Below are 26,843 nucleotides of genomic sequence, written 5' to 3' on the forward strand. Positions count from 1 at the left end.
GCGCTCGCGCCCGAAGCAGCGGCGCGCTCGCTGGCCGGTGTGGCGCCCGGGGAGCTGGGCCTCCCACAGTCCGCGGTCCAGCTCTCTGGGCCGGCGCTGGGAAGCCGCTGGGACGCCGTACACACGCCAGCGCCGCGCGTCCTGACGCGCTACGTAGCCGGCGCCGCCGCTTCGCGTAATGACTTCCGGGCGCCGGGGCCGCCATCTTGCTCGCGCGGAAGCGGCGCGGCTGGGTGGGAGTCCCGAAGCGGGAGTCGCGGACCGTGCGGCCGCCGCCATGCCGTCATCGCCGCTGCGGGTGGCGGTGGTGTGCTCGAGCAACCAGAACCGGAGCATGGAGGCGCACAACATCCTCAGGTAGTTGGGGCCTCCGCCCTGGCCCAGCGCGCCCCGCGGACGCCGGCCGACCGGCCGTCCCTCCGGCCGACCGGCCCGTGCTGGGCGGTTCCGGCTCCCGGCCCGTGCTGTGTGGCGGCGGCCGCGGTTCCCGGCCCCGGTTCTCCCTGACCCGTGCTGGGCGGCCCAGGTTCCCAGGCGGGCGGTGCGCGGCGGCCCCCGAAGGACGGCCGAGAGGCCTCGCCGCCTCCAGGCTCGTTGGCTACAGGGCCGAGCGCAGCGAGGAATCGACAAAACTCGGTCCGCCGCGCGGTCCCCCACGTGTGCTTAGCGTCGCGAAAAATTCACATTCTGAGCCGAAATGTTTCCGGGTCGCTGAAACCTCAAAGCTGCTAGTAAACCTGAAAGGCTGATGCTGTTCGCGTCTACTTCGTACGCACGTCTGTGTATCTGAAAGTCATGGCCTCTGTAAAATGCTCAGCAGTGAGGCGGTAAGTTGCAAGACGAAGGTTAGGGTCCACGAGAGGATAGGCCGGTTGTGTCCAGGGCGTGTCGCCTTTTTATCAAATTTGGAAAACTTGCGCGACAGGATCTCAGGATAGAACAAGTCGTAAAAACACGGAAATGGCCTATTTTAATTTCATGCATTTGTGTATTTGCTTCTATCTACATTTTTCAAGTCTCATGCAAAAAAAATCCTTTCTCCTCCCTTGGGAAATCTCCAGTCGATAATTTCTGAGCTACACGTGAGTTTGGTTTCACGTTTCAGTGCTAACTACCCTTTTGTGACGCTGGTGTTGTATATGTTTAATAAAATTTTATTCCCGTTTGATAAATTTTTTTTCGTTCAAAATCACTTTACAGAATGTGAAATTGACACCTTGCATTACAGTTAAAGTTTGGTGTACATGTCAACTTTGATAGTAAAAGTTGAAACTGCCGTTTCTTCTGAAGTTTTCTTATGTGGACATTACAGGACAACCATGCCTCGCTGCTTCTCCTACTACGGCAGTCAGCTTTGACTCTACCGGGGAAATCAGAATTCTCCCTCGCCCCTCGTTTTTAATGAAGCTGGACGCACCAGGTGTCCACGATATGCTAGTTATGAGTTTAATTCTTCCTAACATCTACCACACTGTCTGCAGTATTCAGTTAATGTTGTTGTTTGGTCTAGTGTGATATGCTTGCAACCTTACAAACCAATATGGAGTTCGTTTCTAAACTAGAATTTTTTAAACTGTAAAGTTGTTTTAAAATTGGAAAAGTGCAAGAATTACAGTGTGTTGGATCTGATCCCCAAACTGCATTTATCTGTTCAGAGTCACTAAAAGTGGTAACTTTAAGGAAAAGATTGCAAGGTTCACGCTCCAGGAAAATTATTCAACGAGAATAAAATTTAATGTCTTTAATTAGAATGACAAGTGATCTGGAGACCACCTCATTCTGCTGGTTCTGGCTGGTGATCCTTTATTTAAGCTCTTCTCTATCTGCATAACAAAGTTGGGGTGAAATCTTACAAAAGGAAATGTTTTTAAATTTACTGTAGCAACTTTGTTAGTAAATCAGTTCCAAAGTCTTGCCTATCTGATAGCCCTGAGACAGTCACCAGCAAGATTTAAGCCCTTGCTTAGTTCAAAGTAACTGGCACAGCCTTGGGTCTCCTGCGGAAATGAGGGTGCAGAAGAGCCCCCAAATAATCACCAAGTAGGGATGCTTGTGTACTTTTACGCATTTTACTATTTTTCAAATTTACTCATGAGAAGAGTAGATTCAGAATGAGGGCAAAAGGAGGTAAGTTTAGGGTAACATACATTATTTGTATCATGAATGTGAAGTTATTTTAGACATGAATCTTTAATTTCTGAAATGCTTATATTTGGGGGGTGTTTTCCTTTGTTAAAATGGTAGTATTTGCTTGTTGCAAAAAATCCTCGCTGTAGAAAATATAGAAGATGAAGAAGATAAGGATCACGGTACCATTTTGGGGTACACCCTTCTTTCTGGATGTTCTTGCAGACATCCGGACACACACTGAAGGGAGGCCAGAGCACTGTTAGGTAATCTCTCCGCAGAACGTGAACATAGTTTGATTTCAGTATTCATTTCTGCTTTTCTTTTTACACATTGGATTTGAACATATCTATTCATGTTGAGTAATAGCGGTGGTTACAAAACCATGAGCCAGTACTCAGAGCAGTCCTGTGCAGCAGTCACTTTGTAGCCACTCCCCGTAACAGGTGGTTGGTTTTCAGTTTTATAATGTCCACATTCTTGTGCCATTTTAAGTATCTTTGTACACTTTTCTAGTTATTTCCTTGGCATAAATTGCTGAGTCAAAAAGTAGGCATATTTTACATTTTCATACATTCTGCCAAACTGCCTTCCAGAAAAGTACCTGTTTATAGAATTCCCATTTCCTCACAATATGGGCATTATTTATATCTTTTCATGCTGCTGGGGCAAAAGTATCTCGCCCTTTAGTTTTAAAATTGCTATTGAGATTGAACAACTTTTTGTGTCGTTTTCACTTCTGAAAATTATTTATGGCTTTATCTCTTTCGATAACTTACAGGGTTTAAAAAGATGTTTAAGAAATTTATATGATGGTTTTTGTTACAACTAGTAGAGCTTATAAAAGATTTAGAGGCTTAGGCCTTGAAGATGATTGTGAAAAGCATTTAAAAATGGTACGATTAAATAAATAAATAAATTTTTAAAAATGGTACAGTAGGGCTTCCTTGGTGGCACAGTGGTTGAGAGTCTGCCTGCCGATGCAGGGGACACGGGTTCATGCCCCAGTCCGGGAAGATCCCACATGCCGCAGAGCGGCTGGGCCCGTGAGCCATGGCCGCTGAGCCTGCGCGTCCGGAGCCTGTGCTCCGCGTTGGAAGAGACCACAAGAGTGAGAGGCCCATGTACTGCAAAAAAAAAAAAAAAAAAGGTACCATAAGGGGCTTCCCTTGTGGTCCACTGGTTAAGACTCCGAGCTCCCAATGCAGGGGGCACAGGTTCAATTCCTGGTGGGGGAACTAAGATCCCACATGCTGCAGGGCATGGCCAAAAAAAAAAAAATGTGTAAGTGAAAACAGGAAAATTGTGTATACAGTTTGGTTACAACTAAATAAAACTATGCATAGGAAAACTTCTGAAATGAACTATCATAAGGAATGTAGTTGATCAAGCATGCACGCTAGGTCATTTATTAGTGAAACCCAATTTTATTTTTGCCCCCTTGAAAATCTGCTCAGGCTGTATGTTTCTGAGAAGTCAAATGCAAGTGTTAATAAATGTTGGCGTTTTCTAGAGCTAGTCATAATGTTCCCTGGGGTGATCATTTTTGATCTTTTGAGACTAAATTGTTTGAAATACTAGTCCTGGAGCCATTCAGGTTTTTTAAGGGGTGCAGGAAGACTATGTTTGTTTCCACAGAGCCTCCTGTTCTTTGTACTCTGTGGATTAAGGTGTCCCTTTGGAACCAATTAATTTATTTTTTTGTTCCAAACTCTCTGTTAGAGGTCAAGGGGCCTCCTGATTTTTGGAAGCTGGTTTTTTTTTGTTTTTGTTTTTTTTTTGCTGTACGCGGGCCTCTCACTGCTGTGGCCTCTCCCATTGCGGAGCACAGGCTCCGGACGGCAGGCTCAGCGGCAATGGCTTATGGGCCTAGCCGCTCTGCGGCATGTGGGATCTTCCCGGACTGGGGCATGAACCCGTGTCCCCTGCATTGGCAGGTGGACTCTCAACCACTGCGCCACCAGGGAAGCCCTGGAAGCTGTTTTTAATTGTAGCAATTCAAAACAGATTTTAAAGAAAGACTTCTCTAAATTACTGTTTTCAATCGTAATTTCCTGGGCAGTTTGATTTTGGGAAGATGAGCAGAGAGGCTGCAGATGTGGAAGAAAAAAGGTTAGAATCAGTCTCTTGAGCTCCTCTGTGCCAGGTGCTTTGCAAGTGCCATCTGATTTCACCCTCACAACTCTTAGGATGTGCACACGTACACAGGTGAGGAGATAATACCCAGAGCAAGAAGCCCCAGCTCATGAGTGACAGCAAGGATCTGGCTACAAGGGGCTCCAGTGCTGACGGATGAGTGACAGAACTGATGGGATAGAACGCGGGCTGGAGGAGGATCCAGGCTGCGGGGAGTGCAACAGTCAGCTGAGATCCTTTGATTCTCCGATTTGGGGTGGGGCGCTCAAGTCTTAATGTCATGAGTAGAGTATGTGGACCCTAGCCACACTGGGATGGAGGTACTCAGACAGCCTCTCCCAGAGGGGACTGAGTCTCAGGGCTGCTGGGATCTGAACAGGATCTGAGTGAGCCCAGGCGGCTTGACACAGCACTCTCCCAGATGGTGCTAAACTCTCCCCTTGTCTTGAACACATTTCCAGAAGCCTCCTGTTCTAAACCAGGGAGGGATTGTCTGCTATCCCCTGCGGCCCCTTTGGCTGCATTTTTGATACTTTGTTTCTGGGTACACTTGAAGAAGGTAAACTGGAAACTATCTGGGGAGGTGGAAGATTTGAAATTGTGTGTATAAGGATAGAAGAGGTGCCTACAGGGGACACGTTTGCCATCATAGATTTTAAGGGACTCTGCATTGTTTTTTTGCTTTTTGTCTTCAGGAGGCAGAACTAAGACCAGAAGGCTTGGTTGGAAGAAGGTAGATTTCTGTTTGGATGTGAACATTGAGACGAAACTGGGTAGACCAAGCATGGTATCAGTTCCAGCAGCTAAAACATTTTCCCCTGCCTTAAGGATCATCATCTCCAACCTTCCGTAGGTGAGAACAGGTCGAGCCCAGGGAAGATAGTTGAGCGGGTTCACCATGGTTAGTAGCGCTTAGCGCAGTGCTGGGACTGGAACAGCTGAAGTACCAGATCTTGAGGCCCTACTCTGCTGGCCCTGCACCCTGGGGAGGCCGACAGTGGCCAGCAGAGCAGGCTGGCCTTCGAGAAGTCAGGGTCGAGGAAGAGCAGGCCTGGAGCAGGGACATCTAAGCAGGAGCTCTCTTGGGCGCTAAACAAAGCACGTTTGACAAGCTCTGTGCATGGTGATCTCATGCTGAGTGGCCTTTTGTTTTCTTCTTGACCTATGGGAGGGTAAGAATAAAATAAACCCTAGAAAACATTGGGAAGTGCTTAGGCTGACGTTTTACTAGGGGTGACATCAACTTTACTGGAATATTAACGTTTCAGGAAGTTGATCTTCCCAGCTTGTGGCTATACCACAGTGAAACTGCAGGCGGGCGTTATAGTGTCATGGTGCTTGAGCAGTTGATCTGTGTTGGGTAAGCATGAGGTCATTGTGCAGCTAGAAACAGCTGATTGAGCAGTGGGCGACTTTACCTGTAGTAAAGGTGACTTATGCTCGTAAGCATCTTGTGTCCTACTCAGGGACAGGTCCTACTTTCAGAAGGTTTGCAGTGGTCTAGGATTTCAGTCTTAGCCACAATAATGCTTTGAATTAGGTTAATAACCACACTATAGAAAATAGAAAAAAAAATGGCATAACCCATACTGTAAATTTGGGTGTTTTCTTTTTTTCTTTTTCTTTTTTTTTTTTTTTGGCGGTACGCGGGCCTCTCACTGTTGTGGCCTCTCCCGTTGCAGAGCACAGGCTCCAGACGCGCAGTCTCAGCGGCCATGGCTCACGGGCCCAGCCGCTCCGCGGCATGTGGGATCTTCCCGGACCGGGGCACGAACCTGTGTCCCCTGCATCGGCAGGCGGACTCAACCACTGCGCCACCAGGGAAGCCCTGGGTGTTTTCTTGATTGGTATTCATTTTAACTTTAATATTTTACCTTTAGGCATCAGGATAACAACTGAAACAATTCTGTTTCCCAAAATTCAACTTTTTTTTTTTTTTTTTTTGCCGTTCGCGGGGCCCTCCCTGTTGTGGCCTCTCCCGTTGTGGAGCACAGGCTCCAGACGCGCAGGCTCAGCGGCCATGGCTCACAGGCCCAGCTGCTCCGCGGCATGTGGGATCCTCCTGGACTAGGACACAAACCCGTGTCCCCTGCATCGGCAGGCGGACTCTCAACCGCTGCGCCACCAGGGAAGCCCCAATGTTTTTTATGATAGTGTAATCTTTTCTATAACTTAACATTTCTGTATCTTAATGTGTAACATAATTTCTATATCTTTCTGATAGATTTTTGATACCTATAAAGACAAGTTCGATAAATACTTGTCTGGAAGATTTGTTTAACATACAAAATAATTGGCCCCTGAGACAAAGCCTTTTGGTGGTCAGCAATATTTTTACAGCGCTCAGTCCTTTTATGTAAGAAACACATTGTCCCTGTACATAGTCACACACAAGATGAGCTGTTTTGTCAGTTGCATGAGCTTAGAAGAAACAGGGCTTCTGTTGTTAACTAGCCTTTTTGCCACTTGTGACCATTTTGTTGGGGGAAGAACAAACTGGGTTTCTTTTTGTGTGTGCAGTTTAAATTCTTCTGCCAGTAAATTCCTCTTTTGGGGTTTCATTTTACTTTTAAATATGCTTGAGTAACATTTCAGGCAGTTAGGGAGGGCAGTGAGGAGAGGGCAGCTGCGGCCCCCCTCCCCCGACGGTTTCTAGTAGGAGAGACCTCACCCAGCCTTTCAGAGACCTAGCAGGCATCCTCTTAGAAGCCCTGTTAGGGATCAGCCGTGTGGAAAATGGGCCCAGGTTATCTTTGGGGTGATCTACTTTTAGGGATATGGACAGTGTTTCACTTGGACACCTAGCGCACACCTCAGCCCCTGTTGTGACAGGAGGTGAGGGAAGGAGGTTATCCACCTGGGCAGTTCAGGCTCACTGCCCCGGCAGGAGGCGGGGGCATGTGAGACCCTGTGCTGGGGCCTCTCCACCTAGGGCCTCTTGGGAACCCTATGGGCAGTTTTTCAGTGGCACACATGCCCTACGCCAACCCCAGGAACACCCTGGGGTCCTGTCTGGGGCCTGCATCACGGGGTGCAGGATGTGTCGGGAGCCCCCAGGCACCCTGTTTCCCATCACCCCCAGCCCCGCAGCTTTGCCATCTCTGCACTTCCCCTGTTCTGTGTCCTGGAGGGTTACCTACTTTGTTCCCACTCCCAGAGCATCTGAGGAGAGGGATTTAGGTCTGTTGCGATCACTGCTGAATCCCCAGCACATATAGTAAGCTCCAGAAAATACCATTGGATCAAAAATGGAATGGCTAACCTGCCACCAGTAGAAGTGGTGGTGGTTTTTCAGTCTTAAAACTTTAGCCATTGGGGATTTAACAGTCTCCTTTGCTGCTGCCTGGCTAAATTAAGACTTATTCAGTATATATTTCATTAATGTATTTCAAGAGTAGTTGTGCTTGGGCTCATTTTAATAAATTTGAACTTAGGTTTAAGAGTTGGGCTCATGTAAATAAGTTCTTTAATTATGAGTAAGTATCTCAAAAGGAATGACCAGAAGGAAATGACTGAGATGTAGAAATACTGATTTTTTTTAAAAAAGTGATGGAGGAACTGTGTCTAAATGAATCTTTCACTTATTTTTGTTGGGAAGCGTTTTGTTTTTCCCACTGTTCCCCCAGATGATTTTTGGGACCCCTTTTGGAGCAGGCTTCTTGGGTAGCTAGCTGAGAAAAGTGGCCTCAGCCGTGGTTTCGTATTCTGAGCTGTAAAGGCACTATCTCTCACATATTTAACTTACTCATTATTTGGTTTCAAATGACTTGTTTTAAAGCATCCACCAGAAGACAGGCCTTTCTCCCAAGGTCTTGTGAACCGATTCGTGGCCTTTGGAGACAGGCCCGGGGTGGCCCCAGGAGTGTGTCGAGCAGTTGGATTCACGCAGTCACTGTGTCACTTCCTGGCAGGGTCACACCTTGGGCTCCCTCTGCAGGGACTGGACTCAGCTCCAAGCCCTCAGGGACATTGCTTCTGTGGGTTAGTGTTTTTCCATAGCACACGTTCCTCCCTCAAGGACCTGCTCCTTCCAGGGTATTTTTGGGGTGAGGGGCTTGGCACTACGAGGATAAGCTCTCTGTTTCGGGCAGTTCTTGTGGAGTAGTGGCAAATTATGAAGCCGGCAAGACAAGCGTGGCCCACTGCTGTGTGTTCCCATGGCACCCGTGGCCGTGACCTGTTCCCGGTCACTGTCTCGGGAGAGTGTGACCCCCGCGCGGCTGTTGTCAAGGGGGCCTTCATCCCTGGCTTGTTGGTCCTTTGACAGAAAACATTTCTTTTATTGTACGTACCTGACCTGGTGAGGAAACGGGTTGGATGACGTGGTCTGTTGGGCACCTGCTGGAGCCTGTGGGTGGAGGTGCCCGCGTGGCTGGGCCCTTGCATCCCAGCCTCCCTCTCCCCGGGGCCCGGAGCTGCACGTAAACTGGGGCTGGGTTGGTTGTGGTCCATTTACAGCTAAGGTGGCCATGGCCCCATTCACTCCTCAGTCGTGCCTGTTGTCCCCCATGTTCTCCATCACAGTGACCTCTGGGGCCTGGTTGAGGGCACAGCTCGGGCCTTCCAGGGACAGAGGGACATTACCAGCTTTTACCAGCTTCAGAGGACTCAGGCAAGGTGTTTGACCCAAACCGGATGAGAAGCACTTTAAAAACGTGTGTCCGTGAGGCTCTGTCGCACCAGGCTCAGTGGCTGAGCTCCTTGCGTCCCTCCCCGTTCTCACAGTGACAGCAAGTGACCTGTGGGTCCTTCCTGTCTTTTGTGGGAGGGACAGTGACTCTTGGGCTGGGCTTCTCGAAGTGCTGTGTCTGCTGGGAGAGACCACGGGTCTCGCTCCATGGGCGCCGGGGGCCAAGTGAGGTTTCCTCCCTTATTTGTCCGCCTTTCAGCAGAGAGGCATCGGTGCCCATGAGGCATTGGTGCCCACGAGGGATCGGGGGAGTGGCGCCTGCAGACCTGGGCTTCCCCACGTGCTGGGACGTGTGTGCATGGACACGCTCGCTCCTCCGTGGGCCTCCAGATGTGGCCAGACACCCCTGAGCTGCAATAAAATGTACAAAAAAGCTTGAGACAGTGACCGCGGCCACCTCAGAGCCTGCGGGGCCGTGAGGAGAACGTCGGGGCTGGTGGGCCTGGGGCCTGCTCCCGAGTTGGCAGGCAGGGATGCTTCCACACGGACGTTTTAGTGATGTATAAACACGAGGTTAGGATGAGAAGGCCGTTTCACGTAGACGCTTTGAACACTCCCAGTGTTGGCTTTCACCGCTTGTGAGTTTGAGGGAACATGGGGTCTGCAGCTGGGGTCTGAGTGAGGATGGCGTTGGGGCCGCAGTGTGTGCGATGACCTTCCTTGCTTAGGGTGCGATTGTGGCTCGTGGATGCTGCCTGTCAGGGAGGTTCCCTCAGTTTATTAGGAGACACTCAGCCATTCCCTTATCTCTGGCCCTCGCAGCTGGCGCCTCGAGGTAGGAGGCCGGGGGAGTGTCCCTCTGCTCCGGGGCTCTGGAAACTCCGTTCTTGGTCCTGGGAAGCCTGCATCACGGCAGCTGGAAACCTGGACAAATGGTTTCCTTCTAGAGACCAGGACAGGAGTCAGATGACAAGACATTCTAGGTGAAATCTTCCCTCTACCACGTGTCTATCCTGTGGCCATCACAGACATCCACCTCGTTCCCCTACGTTCCAGGATCCTTTGTTTTCTGTTTGGATTGGCTTCACCTAGCTTTTGTGTAACGTGCTACAGGATTTTTTTTAATTTGCGAATAAAATACTTAGAGTTAAGAATTGAGAAACATGTTCTTTGAGACCAACAAAGTTGTTCATATAGTCCATTTCCCATTTCATTTTCCTTTTTAGCATTTTGTGTCTCATTTAATCCAACTGTGATTCTCTGTCGTTTTGTGTCTTTCAGCAAACGAGGATTCAGCGTCCGGTCCTTTGGAACAGGAACTCACGTGAAGCTTCCAGGACCAGCACCCGACAAGCCAAACGTTTATGATTTCAAAACCACATATGACCAGATGTACAACGATCTCCTTAGGAAAGACAAAGAACTGCATCCCAGTGGTTGCCCTTTAACCCTGTGTGCTTGTCTCTGACAGGTGTCACCTGTGGGCACCACTCAGGGGCACCTGTGAGGCAGGGGACGCGGCGGCCCATTTGAGGTGTGCGGGGTCACTGGGTTTCTGTTCTGGTGCTCACGGGACCGTCCAGAGGTTGGAGCCACTCGGGGCCGTGGGCTGCAGTTCACGTGGACACAGTCGGGGAAGGTTGTGATACAGTATTAGAGCAGCTTAGGTGAGGAAGGTGGGACCCCGCCATCCGTGGCTTTGCACACTGCAGGTAGGTGTGGGCGTGGGTGTGCACTGGTTCACGGGCGGCTGCCTCACACTCTGGTGCTCTTTCTGGAGGGTCAGCTCGTGAGAGGGCCACATTGGGTGCCGAAGGAAGCATGTTAGAAGCAAGGAATTTGAGAGGACTTGACTTCCTTTCAGGAAGAGACAAAACAGACTTTGTCTGCTTCCTAAGACTCACGGGAAAGGAAGGTATTTTAAAGCCAGATTCGTGTGAATGTGACCCCAGGCTGTGGATATTAAGATCATCCTTGCTGGCTGGGTTTCGACCAGACACTTCACGGTCACCCCGGGCTGCTTTAAATTCCTGGGACACCTCATGTTACCATGAGTGACGGTGGTTCTCAGGATGGAGACCAGACACATCCCAAGCGAGAGGAGTATAGACACCAGGTGGAAAGCTTCCTTCACTTCGGCGTTCTTGCAATTGTGAATAAACTACGAACGTTCTCTGTACACCTATAGATTAATTAGTTAGCTGCGAGGGGCCCCGGAGGTCATTCCAGCAAAATGCACTGGGCGCTGGTGGTCGCTGCCCGCTCCTCCCAGCTGCAAGGGAAGACATGGGGTGGGGGTGTTGGGGCAGAAATGCAGGCATTTCTCGTCAGTGCCCCAGCCGGGCACTGGTGCTGGGGGTCCAGGACTCACGCCCACCAGAACCAGCACCCCCCGCTGCCCCATGCAGTCCCAAGGCCCTCCCGGGGGTGTGGAAGCCCCAAGAGACCCTGCAGCGCACCTTGCGCACACACCCCTTTCTCAGAAGGCGCAGACCACGTTAGGAACAGCTCTGCGCACTGCCGGGGAGATGCCAGCTGTGTCCTGGGCTCCGCGTGGTGGTGCTGTGTGGTGAGAGTCGTCCTAACCTTGTGGAGAGGCGCCAGCCACGGCCGCTCCCCTGGGAAAGCTGTGATCCAACTCCAGGCTTTTGGTTCTTGCACTGAAAACTCTCTGTTGATAAGCTTAACTTGAGACCCCATCTAGTGAGTTGGCCAGAAATTTCTTTGGGCTTTTCTGTAGGGTAAGATGTTACAGAAAAACCCGAAAGAACTTTTTGGCCAACCCAGTATTTTTTAAGATTATTGTTCAGTTAGCACCATTCGTTTTTTAAAGACTTAACAAGAGAAACGACAACAGATAATGCACTTACTTGTCTGTACTCCCTTAATTATTGTAAGTTAGGTCTTTCACATCAGAGCTACTTCTGGGAATGGGCAGCATTTACACATTGTAGACCAAATCTGGAGGGATTTTGTGCGTGTCCCTGGTCGCTCTAAACGAAGGGGCAGAGCCCAGCCTCTCAGAACTCAGACTGTCCTCTCGGGGTGACTGTACAGGCCCGTGGTCTCCCCAGCAGCATCCAGTCCAGGGGATGGTTGTGCCTGCTGTCCGGGCCCTGTGTAGGGAAGTTGCCTCCATAGACACCCCCCCCCCCCGTTGGTTGCCCTTCACGAGCCTCTGGGAGGGAGCCTTGTCGCTTTGCTGGCTTCACTTGGGTGGGATTTCTACCTTCTGGGTGGGGTGGGAAGGGGCAAAACAAGGCTGTGTCTGGCACTATGCTCAGCTCTGCCTGAGTCAGCCCTTGGCCAGTAACAGGAGCATCTGCCGGGGGATGGGGAGTCCACTGGGACACTGGCAGGATGCCAGGGGGTGGGGGGCCGGAGGCCCTGCCAACTTGGGCAGGGTTGGTGATCAGGTGTGGGACAGGGAGCCCCGCGTTTCCCCATGTGCTCAGGACACAGCAGACAAGAGGTAAAAACCTAAATCTGTAGCATAGAATACCTGGACATTTGCAGAAGTGGTGGCTTTTGTAACAGTGCAAAGCTAGGAAAATATTGTAAGATGAAACCCAAGGATAAAACAACATTCAGTAAATGTTTGAATTTTCAGGGAAGAGAAGATGCCCCTTGTTGGGCAGAGCCGGGGAGTTGAGGCCAAGTGGCTGGCAGGGACAGATGGGACCTGGAGACATCTGCGGGCTTTGCCTGGGCACCGCTCTGCCCCCCTGTGGGCTGGGGCCTGGGACCCTGTGGTTCTTGAGCCCTCAGTGAGTTCTGGTCTGTAGTCGTTAGTAGCCAAGCAGTTTATTTGTTAATTATTTGGCTGTAAATAGGGATTTTGCTTTTGGTTTTCTCGCCACAAGCAGGGGTGGGTTGGGTTGAGAGGCTACGGCCTCGGTCCTACAGTGACAGGTGTGGCCGCAGAGCACCTGCCTGGTGTCGCCCAGCCCTGTGAGGAGCTAGACAGCCTGGTGAGGTTTACATTTCCCTCCCCCTGTGGGAATTCTCAACGATAGTGCAGGAAATCTGGGTTCACCTGACCCTCCCCAGGCATGTAAGAGGGTCTTCTCTTCGGACGCCTCTAAGGCGGGAGCTGTCCTTGACTGTGAGACGATCTACCTGCTTCAAGTGCACGGCTTCGCGGGTCCACGGGGCTGTGCAGTCAGCACACTGTAGGATGTTTTCTCCTCAGGAAGCCCCCTGGCAGCTGCTGGCCCAGTCCCCGCCTGTGGCTCTGCCTCTTCTGGACGTTTCTGATCCACAGGTCGTACAGCACGGGTCTTTAGGAGCTAGCTTCTGCCTAACGTCGGAAGTTGAGCTGTCCTTTTGTCGTTGTCGTTGAGCTGTCCTCTTATGTGTAAATGTTCCTGTGGACCTTAAGTTTTTTCATCCCTTTGCCTTGGAGTCCTTTTGAATACAGAGCAGCTTCAAACTTGGTGTTCCGTTTGGGGGCTGTAGTGTACCTCCTGTGTCAAGTTGGTGGAGGCTTCCAGATCTTTCCATTTTCTGCCTGAGCCACTTTCCACACCTGAGCTTCCTCCCGGGCTCTCCAGCATCAGTTGAGCAGAATTTGCACCTGAACCTCAGCCTACTTGGAGCACTTTTGGGGGAAGATAAGTCATTTTCTTCTAAACGTAAGACTGGCCAACCTGTGACCTAAGGAACAGGGTCCCTGGGCCCAGTCACGGAGGAGGGGCCGCCAGGAAAGGTGAGGCTGGCAGTGTCCTCACGGCTCCAGGAGAGCCATCTTTCATTGGTTTTGGATAATTGCTTTGTGAGTTACAAAACCACTTGTCTTAAAAAGCAAGTGAATGTGTAGCTGTGAATATAGTTCATGTGATTTTTAATACATGTGACCAATTGCTCCCCAAGCAGTGAGTTGAAGTGCAGATATAACTAACACTCGCCCAGATCCTGACTTTACCCTGTAAGTGCAGGCTGCGTGTTGAACTTGTATCTCGCATACTTTCCCTCTTTCTCCTGTGGCTCTTTTGTAATTAAATACCTCTGGGGTTAGATTGTTTTTTAACTATTTGTTTATTCATTTTCAGTTTCTCAATTTCATTGTCTTTTAGGCCTTAGATTAATTTATGTGTATACTCACTTCTCCACTGTGTAATTTTTGTTGTCTTGGGGTAAAAGGTAATAATAAATGTGATTTCTAAGAGTATAAATCCCACAGCCTCCGGGCCTCCATCCTGGGTACGAGGTTAGTGGACACGGCAGCTCCGTCCTGCTCAAGGTCCCTGGGCTTTTCCAGAACCTTGTTCTTGGGGTCTCGTCAGACCCTCCTCGCCTTCTCTTGCTGCGCTCGGTGGCATGGGGTGGCTGCCCGGCCCTGCCCTGAGGACACTTCCTGCACTTCAAGTCCAAGCCCCTTGGGCTCCCACCTTCAGCGTGTCCTGCCTGACCCCCGTCGTGGACGGTCCCTGGTCACCCTCACTGGCCCCGTGCGTGCCTGGCGTGAGCTCGCCTATGTGACCCCATCTCATTTCACCCTGGTCGGCAGCTGTGGTTTCAGGTGGTTACTGAAAACAGTGTCTGTTTAACATGCGAGTGTGTCCCTAAGCCAGACACTGGTTCCCAGGGAAACTGATCTAGCTTCACTGACGCTTAAGGTTTGGGGTTTTAGAAAAGCACTCAGGCTTAAAATAAAAATTAAGGCCTTCAGGTATTTCAGATGTGGCCGGAAGAGAAGCTTGCATGTCTGACAGGCATTGCCCCGAGTCGAGCAGCTGGCTGCCCGAGGTGGCTGCGGGGTCCCTCCTGAGGCGACAGCAGGGCAGGTCGGGCCTGGTCCCCACAGCCTGCGGCAGGTGGGGTGCAGACGCAGCGTGTAGCCGGTGGGTGACGCCGCAGCCCTCGTTGGTGGGTTCACTTTGAGTGGGTACCGGGGTGGCGAGGCCATTGCAGACCGCGCCAGAGCTCCGCCGCCAGCCTCAGGAGCGGTGGGGCCTCGTGACAGCTTGTGGTGGATCGGCTCTTCATGCTCGAGGGTCCCAGCAGTCGCCACAGCCTTTGAGAGTATCTCAAGCCTGAAGCTGTTCGCTGTCGGCCTTGCTCGTGCCCAGTGCTGAGGATACCGCTCCCACGGCTGGTGGCTGAGTGTTCCCGTGACCACACACGGCAGCTGCAGCGCCACCGCCCGCCTGCCGGCCTGCTCTCCCTGGCCTCGCCCCCCGGCTCCAGGGAGGAAGGGGCCCGATTCAGAGCCATGGGCGGCCGCAGTTGGGCCCCTGTGCTGCCCCAGACCCGTGGCTCGAGGGAGACCTCTTGCATCCATGCTGCTTCGCCGTGAAAACACAGACTGGGTGTCTTGGAGGGGAGGGTGTCTCCACCCATAACAGGTGAGGGGTTGTCAGGGTTCCCTGGCGGGGGGGGGGGAGCAGTAGTCAGCTCTGGCCCCTCCCGTTGGCACCTGGCATGTGTCTGGAGTCTGAATTCGAGGTGGCCGTGGCCTGTGGCCAGCGTTGGAGGGCTGGCCGGCCGGTGGGAATCTGGGTGAGCTGTGACAGCTCCGAGGTCGGGGGCCGGGTGGGCATCAGGAATGCCCTCCCCCCCGCCTCAGGGCAGGGCTTGTGAGGAGGTGTGGGAGTGGGCTGGGCGGGCCTTGCCGTGGGCGGGTGTGGGCCTAGGTGCCAGCACCGTGTGGGTACAGCTTTCCCCCTGGCCCTGAACCCTGACGGGGTCCAGCCACGTCCACCTCGGCACTGACCGCTCCTCGTGTGGATGGGGACTGAAGGAGTGCGTACAGCAGCGGCCTTGTGCCCAAGCTGCGTCGCCATTAGGTGCCCCAGGCTCCTGCCCCCGAAACGCCCCGTCCACACGTGAACCTGCACCTTACCGATGCCATCCTCTAAAGTGAGGGACTTGAGCAGGGCGTCTTTGGGGACACACATCCTGGAAACTAGAGAAGCACTGTCGTGGGGGCCTTCAGGGAGGGTCTGGGTCGCATGTCCGTGTCTGGGGGCAGGGCCTCTCCCTGGCACGGGGTTGGGCTCAAGGAATCTGGCCCCAAAGCGCCATCTCCGCGGACACTTCGTGGAGCATCTCCCTGGTGCGTGGGCGTCACCTGTAAGCTCCTGAACTCTGCCGTCGGCCTTTCCCTGGCTCGTGTGCAGGAGCACAGCCACCCTGCCCCAGCCCCATCAGGACAGGCAGGGCGTCACCATGACCACCAGAATAAGAACGGACAGTCTGTCAGGACAGGCTCTGCCAGGCCGTGTCGGGCAGCCCTTGGTGTGTCCCAGGTAGCTGGGGACACTCGGCAGCGCTCCTCCTCTCGGCTGCTTCCTGCCTGGGAGGCTTGCGGCCCTTCCTTCCTCTGCTGTGTTTCTCAGAGGCCTCTCGACCCTGGCTGCTCCCGCGGGTCCCCACGGGGAACCCTGCTGGGCACAGGTGGGTTGGTTTGCAATGACCACTGGCCTCTTGGGCCAGCCCCCCACCCTCCCTCCATCTTAGCCAGACGGTTTGGTTTCTTGTGCAAACTGCGTGGTCTCGAGAACGCCAAGCTTGGCCAGGGCTCGGCAGGGAGCACAGGGGGTCATCCAGGGACATCTGGGTCGGTGGCCACCCTGGGCTTGGTGCTGTTCCTGCTTAAATCACTCAGTAAGTGGAATTTCAGTGAGGGTGGGGGTCATTTTATTTTTCCTTGAACTCACAGTGTTTGGGGTGGATCTCGGGCGCTGCTTGGAGGTGGGCGGTAGGCGGCCAGGAGATCGGCACCTAGAGCATCACCACGTTGTTCCCCCACCGCACCCTCCCCACCCCCCTGCCGCCCTGTGATGTTTGGGATTTAGTCTGTTTTGAACCATTTATGTAGAAGTGATTTGGTATTTGCAGACTAATTCATGATCTGAGGGTTTTTTCTCAAAAAGTAAGTAAAATGCTCCAGCCTAGGACTCAGGTTTTCTCTTTTGTTTTGAGATCAAAATTTTTATGATGTCACACAGCTGGAGGGTAGGTACGTGTCTATTTGAAACAAAACACTAAGACTAAAGATATTTTTCCCATTGCATTTTTATTTATCCAGCCAATTTATTAAAAAAATATTTTCTTGAGCTTCCTCTCAAATTTAAATAAATGTAGCATTTTACCCTATTTGGACAAGTGGTCTACCACTTTTATTTATTTTTAAAAATAAATTTATTTATTATTTTTGGCTGCGTTGGGTCTTTGTTGCTGCACGCAGGCTTTCTCTGGTTGCAGCGAGCAGGGGCTACTCTTCGTTGCGGTGCGCGGGCTTCTCATTGTGGTGGCTTCTCTTGTCGTGGAGCACGGGCTCTAGGCACGCAGGCTTCAGTAGTTGTGGCACACGGGCTCAGTAGTTGTGGTTCGCGGGCTCTAGAGCGCAGGCTTCAGTAGTTGTGGCGCACGGGCTTAGTTGCTCCACGGCATGCGGGATCTTCCTGGACCAGGGCTCAAACCCGTGTCCCCTGCATCAGCAGGCAGACTCTCAACCACTGCGCCACCAGGGAAGCCCTACTTGTATTATTTAAAGTCTGCTAAAGCCACACCTGGTTAGACGGTGTTGTCTGTCTCTGCCATCTGTCCCCTTCAGGCTGACTTAAGGTGGCTTCTGAGGTCGGGTTTCTGAGGAGGAGAGATTGGACTGGAGGGTTGCAGTCTGCTTTCTGGCCATCACTGTTTTGTTTTGTTTCTAACACCATTGTGCAGGGAGTGTTTCCTTTGAAGAAGAGGGATGGCGGGTTCTTACCTCCCGGGCCCCAGGCCCCGTGCAGAAGAGGCCGGGCGAGCAGAGCCCCTAGGATGCTGCGCCCGTCCCGGGAGGGCTGGTGGAGGGGCCCTGGTCGATCAGACGGGTGAGTGTTCCTCGCCTTCCGGTCCAGGCTGTGTTCTTGGTGGGGGGTGGGGGGGATGGCAGCTGCCCTCCGGGGGGCTCCACACGACCGGGACGTGCTCTGGAAGCCGGGCCTGTGACTAGTGTGTGTAGAACATGATTACGGATGAAATGTATTTGCTACTTCCCAATTCATTTTTTGCTGACTTTGGCCCGACCAAAGCGACCTCGCTGCTACGTTGCAGTCTGGGGAGTTGTAGTCGCTCCTCTGCTTCGGTTTGTCCTGCCCTTTCCTGGCTGCCTGTGGCCCTGCTCGCCTGGCCCCGGCCCCACGGGCGGCTCATGAGACAGAGGCTTCTGGTCCCTGCGGGCCTCAGGCCGTTTGGAGCACCCTCTCTGCACATGCTGCTCAAGAGGTTTGCTTTTCTAATTTTCATCATTCTTTTTCTACGTGATACCTGTTCCAAAAAACGGCCCAGTTATGCATCCCGTGGCTCCCTGCGCTGTCCTCCAGGGCGTCCTTTGTGTAGCACGTGTGTCTGCGGCACCCAGTTTGTTCTTAAGTTTTCTGTCTGGGGATGTGGCTGTTTCACAGACATGAGGCTGTCACCCGTCCTGCCTCCCCCAGTGGCCAGTGACTGCTTCTTGGGCTTGTGCTTTTCACGAGGCCTTATGAGGCTAATGGCTCTGACACAAAACCCTGGGGGTATTGTGACAGCAGACTGTTGGCGGCACAGGGAAGGCATGGGTGAGGGCTGGACCCGTGCAGCTGCGGTTGGTGCCCATCTGAAATGAAGGTGGCGAGGTTGTCGTTAGGTAGTGAGGCTAAAATTTGAGCAAAATGATTAATTTGTTCCCGAGATGGGGTGGGAGGCCCATTTCCCTGCAGAGCCGCACATCCACTCAGTGCCCAGGAGGCTTCATGTGCAGGGAGGGAGCTCCTGGCTGCCTCCCCCTCTCCCGGGACGGGCACCCCAGAGGGAAGCCCCACAGGTGGGCAGGGCTCTGAGTGGATTCTTGAATCCAGCAGAGAAGAGCGCAGGGCCGCTGCCCAGGGGTCCAGACTCCTGGATTTGGAGTTGGGAGGTCACCATGGGCTTCCAGAGGCACGAGGTCCTGCTTACCTTGGTGCTGTGCTCGGCCCAGTGGGTTTGCACAAGCCCCAGCTCTTGCCCGTGGCTGGCCAGTGGTCACCCGTCCAGGCCAGCGGGGGGCTGGTCCTTGTCTTTGAGGACCTTCCCCCAGAGGCACTTGGGCCCCTGTGTGAGGGGTTTTGCATCTTCCGTTTCAGCTGGATCAAGCTCAGTACTGGAGGTAGAATTAGGTTGGAGGATGCCTGGGACGAGCGTGTTCTGGGGCACAGCCCAGTTGGCCAGCTCCAGCCGTGGGATTTGGGTTCACACCCCGGGCTAAGCCTCGAGGCGGGAAACGCCTGGTGCCGTTGGGGGGCAGAGGTGCTGATGCCGATGGACCAGAACGTCCCTGGGCTCCATTTGGTCAGCATCCAAGGAACAACTCGGACGAGGGCATCCTCTCTCGGTGAAGCACACACCGCAATGGTCCAGCCAGGGCCTGCCCGAGCCGCCCCCTGCCCCGCTCCATTCCCAGAGCCCCAGTGCGGGGGCAGAGCCGGGCTCCCGGGCCTGGCTGTTGGGAGAGAACACAGGTGGTAGCGGCCGGCGGGCCTGGGAGGCCACTTGCCGGAAGCGCCTTCCCGACAGGGCTCGGCTGGCACTGCCCCTGGCCCCCTCGCCCACTTCCTCGGGGTTCTGACTCCACCTGGAGATCCTGCTTCTGTTCTCGGTGTTCCGAAGCTGTCTCTTCCCAGGTTTGTCTCCATCACGTGCGCTGGGTGATGTTTGTGGGCGACCAGGCTGAGGTGTGTCACTTCCGACCCTGGGAAGGGAAGCACTTCTGTCCCTGGGGGAGCGGGAGCCTGGCCGCTCCTCGGCAGAGGCCTGGGCCCTGGGCTGGGAGGGGACGTGGTGGCGTGGGCTCCACTGTTAAACCTCCGAGGGAGCGTCTGACCCCATATGTGGGTTCTGTCGGCGCCTCACCCCTGCCCTGGAATCGGCCCATCCGTCTCCTCACTGGTCTGGCCCCTGCCTCTGCCCTCAGCCACCTGCCTTCACAGGGGGCATCTCTGCTTTGACCCCAGGTTCCCAGCATGGGCTCCGCGCACCGGGGCCTGCTCTGTGCCGGCCTGGCCCCCTCTGCCCACCTCCCGGGCCCTCCTTGTCCGACGGGAAGCAGAGCCGCATCCTTGCCGAATCCCCCCACACGGCTGGGCTGGGGCAGCAGGAGGAATGATGTGCTTGCGCTCCGAGGGCTCGGGAAGGCGTTGCCTCAGGCACCCAGAAGTCACGTCTGCCAGACGCACTGTCAGGCCCGTATCTCTCAGCATCACTGTTGAGACAGAAGCGTTCAGCTGAACCTGTTTTCCGTGCTGAGCACACGTATGTAGGATGAACTCGTGGTTGGGGGCTAAACCTCACATCTGAGAAGTTGCCTTGAACTAGAACAGACTGGAGCCCTCGGGCACCCGGGTCAGAGCAGGTTCTGCCATTCCGGACGGGCAGCCTCCAGGCCCAGGTCCTGGCTCAAGGCCGGTCTGTGGTCCCTTTGGGTGCATCTCAAACCCTCCGGTATGTTTGCCTTTTGCCCTTGAACTTTGGACACAAGCCCCCTGTGCCTGCCGTGTTCCCCTCAGGACAGTCCCTGGGCCCATCCTGAATCTGAGTGTCCCTCGCGGGGTCGCTCCAGCAGGCTTGCCAGTGCGCATGTAGCAGTTTCGAGAGCATGTGCTCTCCGCTGACAGGGTCTGCATCGTTTGATGGGTAGGACCCCAGAGTGTTTCAGAACGATCCTTTGTTGTCGTACTTCCTGTGGCAGCAGACAGAACCTCTCGTCTTTCTGGGGCCCCCACCCTTGAGGAGCTGCGGATCTGCACCGCAGAGGAGGTGCCCACGCCGCCCTTCATCTGTCCCAGGTGAGGGGGGAGACCCGCCCTCTGAAGGTGCAGCGGCTCCAGGCGTGAGCTGGGGTGCACAGCCGCAGCCCAGAGACGTGGTGCAGGGGCAGGGGCCCAGACACCGTGTTCTCTACCTGCACCCACCTCGGCCTCCGTCCGCCTGGGTTGGGCTCTTGAGCTAGCTTTCCCCGCCTGGGCGGTTTATTTCTGACAAGCGTGTGAGCTCAAAGGGAGGCCCCAGCCAGCTCTCCCTCCCTCAAGGAGGCTTCCTGCCTCGGCAGGTCGGCTGGCCCTTTACCCACTGTGGTCAGCCAGGCCTGCCGCTGCCTCTGGGCCCAAGGTCGCTGTTGGCTGGGGGAGCACCCATGTGGGGTGGGAGTGGTTCTAGGGACCTAACGTGTCCTTCCCACCTGGCAGGGCCCCAGGGGGTGGTCCTGGCTGCCCGGCTCCCTTGCAGCTCTGGTCCACGGGCTTGGCCTCGATGGGTTCGGTGCAGATGCCTCGAGTGGCTGGGGCCCTGCTGCCTTGGCCCCTGCAGGTCGTGGCTCAGCTAGGAGTGCTTGGCCCCTGAGTCTGCAGCATCCCAACCTCTGTGGGGTGAGCACGCCCCCTGCCTCCCTCCCTCCTTCCCTCTGTGCACAGAGCGTGGGCCTTCCCTCAGAAGCCAGGCCCTAATGAAGGCTCTGTCTTGGTGGCAGACAGCTGTCGCCATCTTGATCCCCACTTTTCCTGTCTCACCTTGGTGTGAGGCGGGAGTTCAGGCAGGTCCCTGGGAATCCAGTGTTTCGTCGTTTCATCCTCAAGGAACCACACCCGCACCCAGCATGCGCTGTCCTTGGTCCTGCCTGCCACGGCCTGGGCCCTGCGTATCCGGGATTTGCCAGAAAATAGTCTCAAAAGGTCTCTGTTACTCCTTCCTTGTTACACTGATGAAGGTGAGGCTTTGATCTCTGAATTAGGCCTTTTGTCCTCAGTTATGTGCAGCTGACTTTCATTTGTTACATCATCTATGTGCATAACTGAGGGTCAAGGAAGGAAGGAAGGGGCTTTGCAAGACTGCTGGGGACCCTGAGGAGCCCCCCGAGCACCTGGTGGCCTCCCCTCTGAGGGAGCCGTCACCGTGAGCCTTGGTGTCACCTGAAGCCGGGCTGTCTGGGTGGCCGGTCTTGGAGCCACTGTGGGAGTGCAGGGAGCTTCCACCACCAGCCCCGCACCACGTGGGGCCTCCCTGGCCTGTGTCTTTCTGCCGGACATAGATGCCAGGTGTCCGAAGGATCAGGTTCTGGGGAGGAAGACCTAGATGTAGCAGCGCAGCCGCTGTGGGCAGCCAGGAGGCGGCAGGGCCAGCCCGGGGACGCAGGCCAGCATGAGGTGGCCGTGGTTATTACGCTTGTCTAAAAAATGGCAAGAACCAAAAACGCCCCACAGCTAACAGTCAAGTGTCTTTTCAAGTGAAAACTCTTAATTAAATGTATTTTAAAAGCCATTTTCACCATCCAAGAAGGTAGGAAATGTATTTTGAGTAATACGAGCTTATTGAAATAAACTCTCATAACTTAAAATCTGGGAAAGACAGTAAATGTATCCCTCAGAGTTCCTAAATCAGCTCGTCTGTGTCCGAGTAGAGTGGACAACATGCTTGTTTCAAACTATCCAGAATGACCCTTAGAGACCACGGGCTTCGTCTTTGGGGCAGTGAGCCCTCTCCTGGGGCCAAGGACACAGCCATCGGGGTTGGGGGTGGGGGTGGGGTCCTGTCTGGAGGGTCCCAGAGGAGGCACTTCCAGCTCAGGGCCACCTGCTTGGCACAGACCTTGACTGCGGGACCTGTGTGGCCCATCCGAGCTCCGAGGGACTCAGCCCTTCCAGGTCCTGGGCCTGGGCTCCCTTCACTCTGCCCTCAGTTCACCCAAGGCTTCTCCCTCCTGGACACTCTTCGTGTCCTCTCTTGGGTGGGTTTCCGGATTTTCTCACTGCCATGCTGATCTGGGCTTGGGATTGGGTTTCCAGGTTAGCTTTGTCTTTGCCGAAGGGCTTGGGTTCAGCATGAGCGTTTGCCAAGACTCTGCAGGACGAAAAAGGCCATCAGTGACTTCCTGGCGGCCCAGTGGTTAAGACTCTGAGCTTCCACTGCAGGGGGTGCAGCTTCGATCCCTGGTTGGGGAAACACGGACCTGGGAGAAGGCTGCAGACACTAGGTCTGCTTTCTGGAGAGGCGTGGGTCCAAGGGCAGCCAGTAGGCTGGGCTGGGGGCGAGCACCCTCACCTGACTTGTCTCCTGCAGGATGGGGGATTGCGGCCCAGCCTGCCCCCACGTGCCTCCGTGCCTCCGTCGCCCTGATGCTCCTGCTGGGCGGGGGGGGGGGGGGGGGGGGGGGGGGGGGGCCGCCGCCCGCCCGCCGGGGGGGGGGGGGGGGGGGCGGGGCCTTTATCCAGAGTTCCTTAACTCGGGCACTCAGCTACACGCAGAATGGCATTTTACACATGCTGGACAGAAATAAGAGGATCAAGCCCCGGCCAGAAAGGTTCCAGAACTGCAAAGATCTGTTTGATCTGATCCTCACCTGTGAAGAGCGGGTATACGACCAGGTGGTGGAAGGTAAGCGCAACAGCTGCAGCACCAGGCCCTGTGCCGTGCCCTCTGTCCTGCTGTGCGTCCAGCGCCTCTGAGGCAGCCGGGCCGTCCTGTGCGTGGTGTCTTTTCCTGGCCCAGGGCTGGAGAAGGGTTCCCGGTGCGTCTGTGGGCTCCGGCAGGCGGGGGAAATGGGGCAAGGCCACAGAGAGGTGGACAGAGGGCCCCTGACCTGTGTGGGCCCTGGGAGGGGGTGGGGGCAGGAGATGGTGGCCTTGGGGCTGACCGTGTTCACCAGGGCAAAAGCACCTGTGCCAGCCAACAGCACAGTGCAGGTTCAGGGCCTTTGTGGCACAGCAAGAGCACGTGTGGTGCAGAGGGACCGGGGCCTGGTGCTTTGTAAGTGAGGGTGCTGTCAGCTGCTGTCCCGCGGGACAGGCTGGAGTTGGCGGGTGTGACCAGGTGGCCTGGGGTCCAGCTTCATGAGCGCGAGCTTTCCTGCGGTCCCAGCCGTATTTGGCGTGAGGCTCCTCCCGGGGTTGGCGGGGTCGGGGGGGGGGGGGAGTGCTCGGCCTGGTCAGATGCTCTGATGTTGGTCCTTAACTGCATCCCCGAAGGAAGGCTGGGCAGCACACAGCCTCCTGCGCTCTGTTCTGAGGCCTCTGACTTCCGTCCTCTTGTCACGGTCAGATCTGAATTCTAGGGAGCAGGAGACGTGCCAGCCTGTGCATGTGATCAACGTGGACATCCAGGACAACCACGAGGAGGCCACCCTGGGGGCGTTCCTCATCTGTGAGCTCTGCCAGTGCGTGAGTATTGGGCCCTGGGCGGGCCTGCGTCGTGCACACAAGGGCTTCAGCATGAACGTGACGAGCACACCGCTCGGTTCACGGTCCGCTTATTGCCAAACGTTAAAACCCATAAATGCAGAGGCGCCCACAGGGGAGAGTCACCGAGTCAGCTCTGGCTAAAGAATCCACCTTTGAGCGTTTTAGGTTGATTGCAGGGGTGAGTGACCTGCCGGGGTCTGGCTTCTGTGGAGATGGCTCCCGGGACTTAGGCCCCCTGCCAAGACCCCAAACAGCTAGAGGAGCCCGGGAGCCCCCAGAGATGGCGTCAAAGGGCTCTGGTCCTCTTCTGCCCCCGCACTTCTCATTCCAGACGTCCAGCCCTCCCCAAGTGGCCCTGGGCATCTTCCCTTGTACAGGAAACCCCAAGAGCTTTTGCAGCCACTGTGCAGCTGTGCTCAGAGCCAAACATTTCCTCTTAGATGTGACAAAAGGACCGACCCAACTCATATGTCTGGTCATATCTTTGGCCTGTGGCTTCTGCATTTAGGCCAACTAACTGTGAGTGATAGAAAAATGAAGAAAACGAGGCTTAACCAAGAAGTCTGGAGACAGGCAGGCCTGGACGGGTTTGCTGTGTGAGGGGCCCAGGCCCCTGCTCTCTTGTTACTTTGCCCAGCACAGCTTCTGTTCCCAAGGTGTCTCATGGTCCAGGGTGGCTGCTGAAGCTCCAGCAGTTGTTCCCATGGTCTGGCCATCATGCAAAAGACAGGGCTGAAGGGGCTGACACGTCCCAGAAATAGCACACGTGACAGCCACTTGGGTCGGGCTGGCGAGAGCTTGCAGAGGAGAGGCACTGCTCACGGGCCGAGACTGGGGGCAGCGAGGGGCCTCGGCCGCAGGCCAGCCCCTGCCAGGACAGGCGGGCTGAGGAGCTGGCCCCGGACCACCCTGGGGCTGTCCCCTGGCAGGGCCGCCTCCTTCCAGGGCGGTGGTTCTCCACCAGGGGACATCTAACCGCACACACGGTGGGCCTCACAGCCGGGAGAGACGCTAGTGGCAGCTGGCGGGTGGGGGCCACAGGCACTGCTTAACCCGCTACAGTGCACGGGACGGCCCCTGGGCTTCCTCGCTGGCTGACCGGGCCCGCGACAGTACTGTATGGGTCGGGTCTGCTCATTTTCAGGGTGGGGGCAGTGCAGGCGGCGAGCGTCCGCCTGCAGTGCGCGTATGTGTGGCATCTGAGGCCACCCGCCCTGCTGCAGCCGCTCCGTGTCCCGTCCCTGTCGGGCTCCCCTCGGCCCCGCCCCGCACACGCACGGGCGGCACCAGGCCGGGGCGGGGTGGGGCTGCCTATTGGGCGCGGGCGGCTCAGGGCGGCTCTCCTCTGGCTCCAGATCCAGCACACGGAGGACATGGAGAACGAGATTGACGAGCTGCTGCAGGAGTTTGAGGAGAAGAGCGGCAGGACCTTCCTGCACACCGTCTGCTTCTACTGATGGCCCCCGCCCGCCTGGAGCCACCTTGCTGAGCTTCCTTTTGTTAATACTTCTTCCTTCCTGATATTTGTTTTTACCTTTAGGTATTCTGCCGATGGACGGACGGTAGCAGTGCCCAAATAAACTGTACATATGAAATGAGAAGATATACATAAATGCCAGATTACAATCAAGTTCTTCCCATCCCACTTTCACTTACGAGTGGGACATTGATTATAGTTTTTTTTCTTTAACCAAAAAAGAAAAAAACGGTTGATAGCACATTTCCCCCCAGCCATCTGCCTCTCACTGAGCACCCCTTTCCCGTCTCCCCTAACTGGCTGCAATGTACAAATCCCTGAATAAAGCAACAGGCTGTACTTTTTGGGAAAGAACCTGCCATTGTCTCATCGGTAGATGTTGCTGGTCGTCCTGGCTTCATCCAGAGTACCCTGCCTGGCCTGGACCTCCCGTCAGGGTCCTCAGACGGCAGTCCGGGCCTGTGGGTCAAGCTGAGCTCTCTAGCACCACCCCGAGGGCCTCCCGTCCACTGGGACTCTGGAGGGATGTGGCACCTGCTCCCTGGGCGGGGACCGCTCTTGCCTGGTGACCCCTCCTGGTCTCCATGGCACAGAGGTGTTCCGGGGACTCCTCTGTGGGCAGTGCTGTCCCCCGGCCTGTGGATGGTGGGCTGGCTCAATGACCCCTCCCCAGCCCCCAGCAACATGGGGCAGCCACATCAGGGCTACGACGCGGGCCTCTGAGCTTCGTGGCCCACCCCTGAGGAGAGCCGGGGCTGACGCTGGCCCTGCCCCCGCAGTAGGGGATCCTTTAGCCTTTGTTGGGCCCCATCCTTGTGCCATGTGGCCATGGCTCCGGAGTGACCTCCCTGGCAGCGACCCTGCGGCCCCTCCACTAAAGGCAGCCTCTTGCCGAAGGAGGCTGGGTGCTGACCAGTCTGCCCGCAGCCCCTCACCCGGCGACCCCGGGCGGGCGGGGAGGAGGGGCCTCCAGCTGAGAAGTGGGGAGGAGGAAAGCGGAAGGAAGCCCGGGGCCTCTCCGGGATCGCCCCGGCGGGTCGGGACGGGACGCGGCCCGTGGTCCAGGGGCGCTGGGCAGGCAGCCAGGGGCCGGCACTGGCCAGATGGGGGCGAGCGGGCCCTGCGGCCCCCGGGGAGGGGTCCGGCCGGCGTCGCGGGGGCGAGCGGCCGCGGGCGGCGAGGTCCCTCCCGGGAGGCGGGCGCGGGGGAGGCCGCGGGGGGAGGGGGCCGGAGCCGCGCCGCGCGCAGAGCGGGAGGCAGAGCCGAGGGCGGAGCGGAGCGCGGCGGGCGCGGCGAGCGC

At 55.4% G+C, this 26,843-nt stretch overlaps 1 protein-coding gene across 2 annotated transcripts; it reads left to right on the forward strand.

Annotated features, from left to right (window-relative positions):
- SSU72 (SSU72 homolog, RNA polymerase II CTD phosphatase) lies at window positions 1–26,029 on the forward strand. 2 transcript variants are annotated; one of them, XM_029218039.1, is made up of 5 exons: window positions 1–357; window positions 10,175–10,318; window positions 23,124–23,263; window positions 23,927–24,045; window positions 25,607–26,029. In XM_029218039.1, the coding sequence occupies exons 1-5, from the start codon at window positions 179–181 to the stop codon at window positions 25,676–25,678; spliced, it is 654 nt and encodes a 217-aa protein (XP_029073872.1). In that variant the 5' UTR covers window positions 1–178; the 3' UTR covers window positions 25,679–26,029. The 2 variants fall into 2 exon arrangements, with proteins under 2 accessions (XP_029073872.1, XP_029073871.1); XM_029218038.1 differs by having other exon boundaries at window positions 7–357; window positions 25,422–25,757.
- Window positions 26,030–26,843: the final 814 nt, after the last annotated feature.

Source organism: Monodon monoceros, unplaced genomic scaffold, assembly GCF_005190385.1.
Source record: "Monodon monoceros isolate NGI ecotype Baffin Bay Population unplaced genomic scaffold, NGI_Narwhal_1 Super_Scaffold_12, whole genome shotgun sequence".
Lineage (NCBI taxonomy): Eukaryota > Metazoa > Chordata > Mammalia > Artiodactyla > Monodontidae > Monodon > Monodon monoceros.

What these genes read in the sequence shown, in the direction of transcription:
- SSU72 (XM_029218038.1), top strand. Translation starts at nt 179, where the DNA reads ATGACTTCCGGGCGCCGGGGCCGCCATCTTGCTCGCGCGGAAGCGGCG. An exon ending in ATACGACCAGGTGGTGGAAG is followed by an intron (nt 23,264 to 23,926) that starts GTAAGCGCAACA and finishes TGTCACGGTCAG; the next exon opens with ATCTGAATTCTAGGGAGCAG. An exon ending in TCTGTGAGCTCTGCCAGTGC is followed by an intron (nt 24,046 to 25,421) that starts GTGAGTATTGGG and finishes CTCTGGCTCCAG; the next exon opens with ATCCAGCACACGGAGGACAT.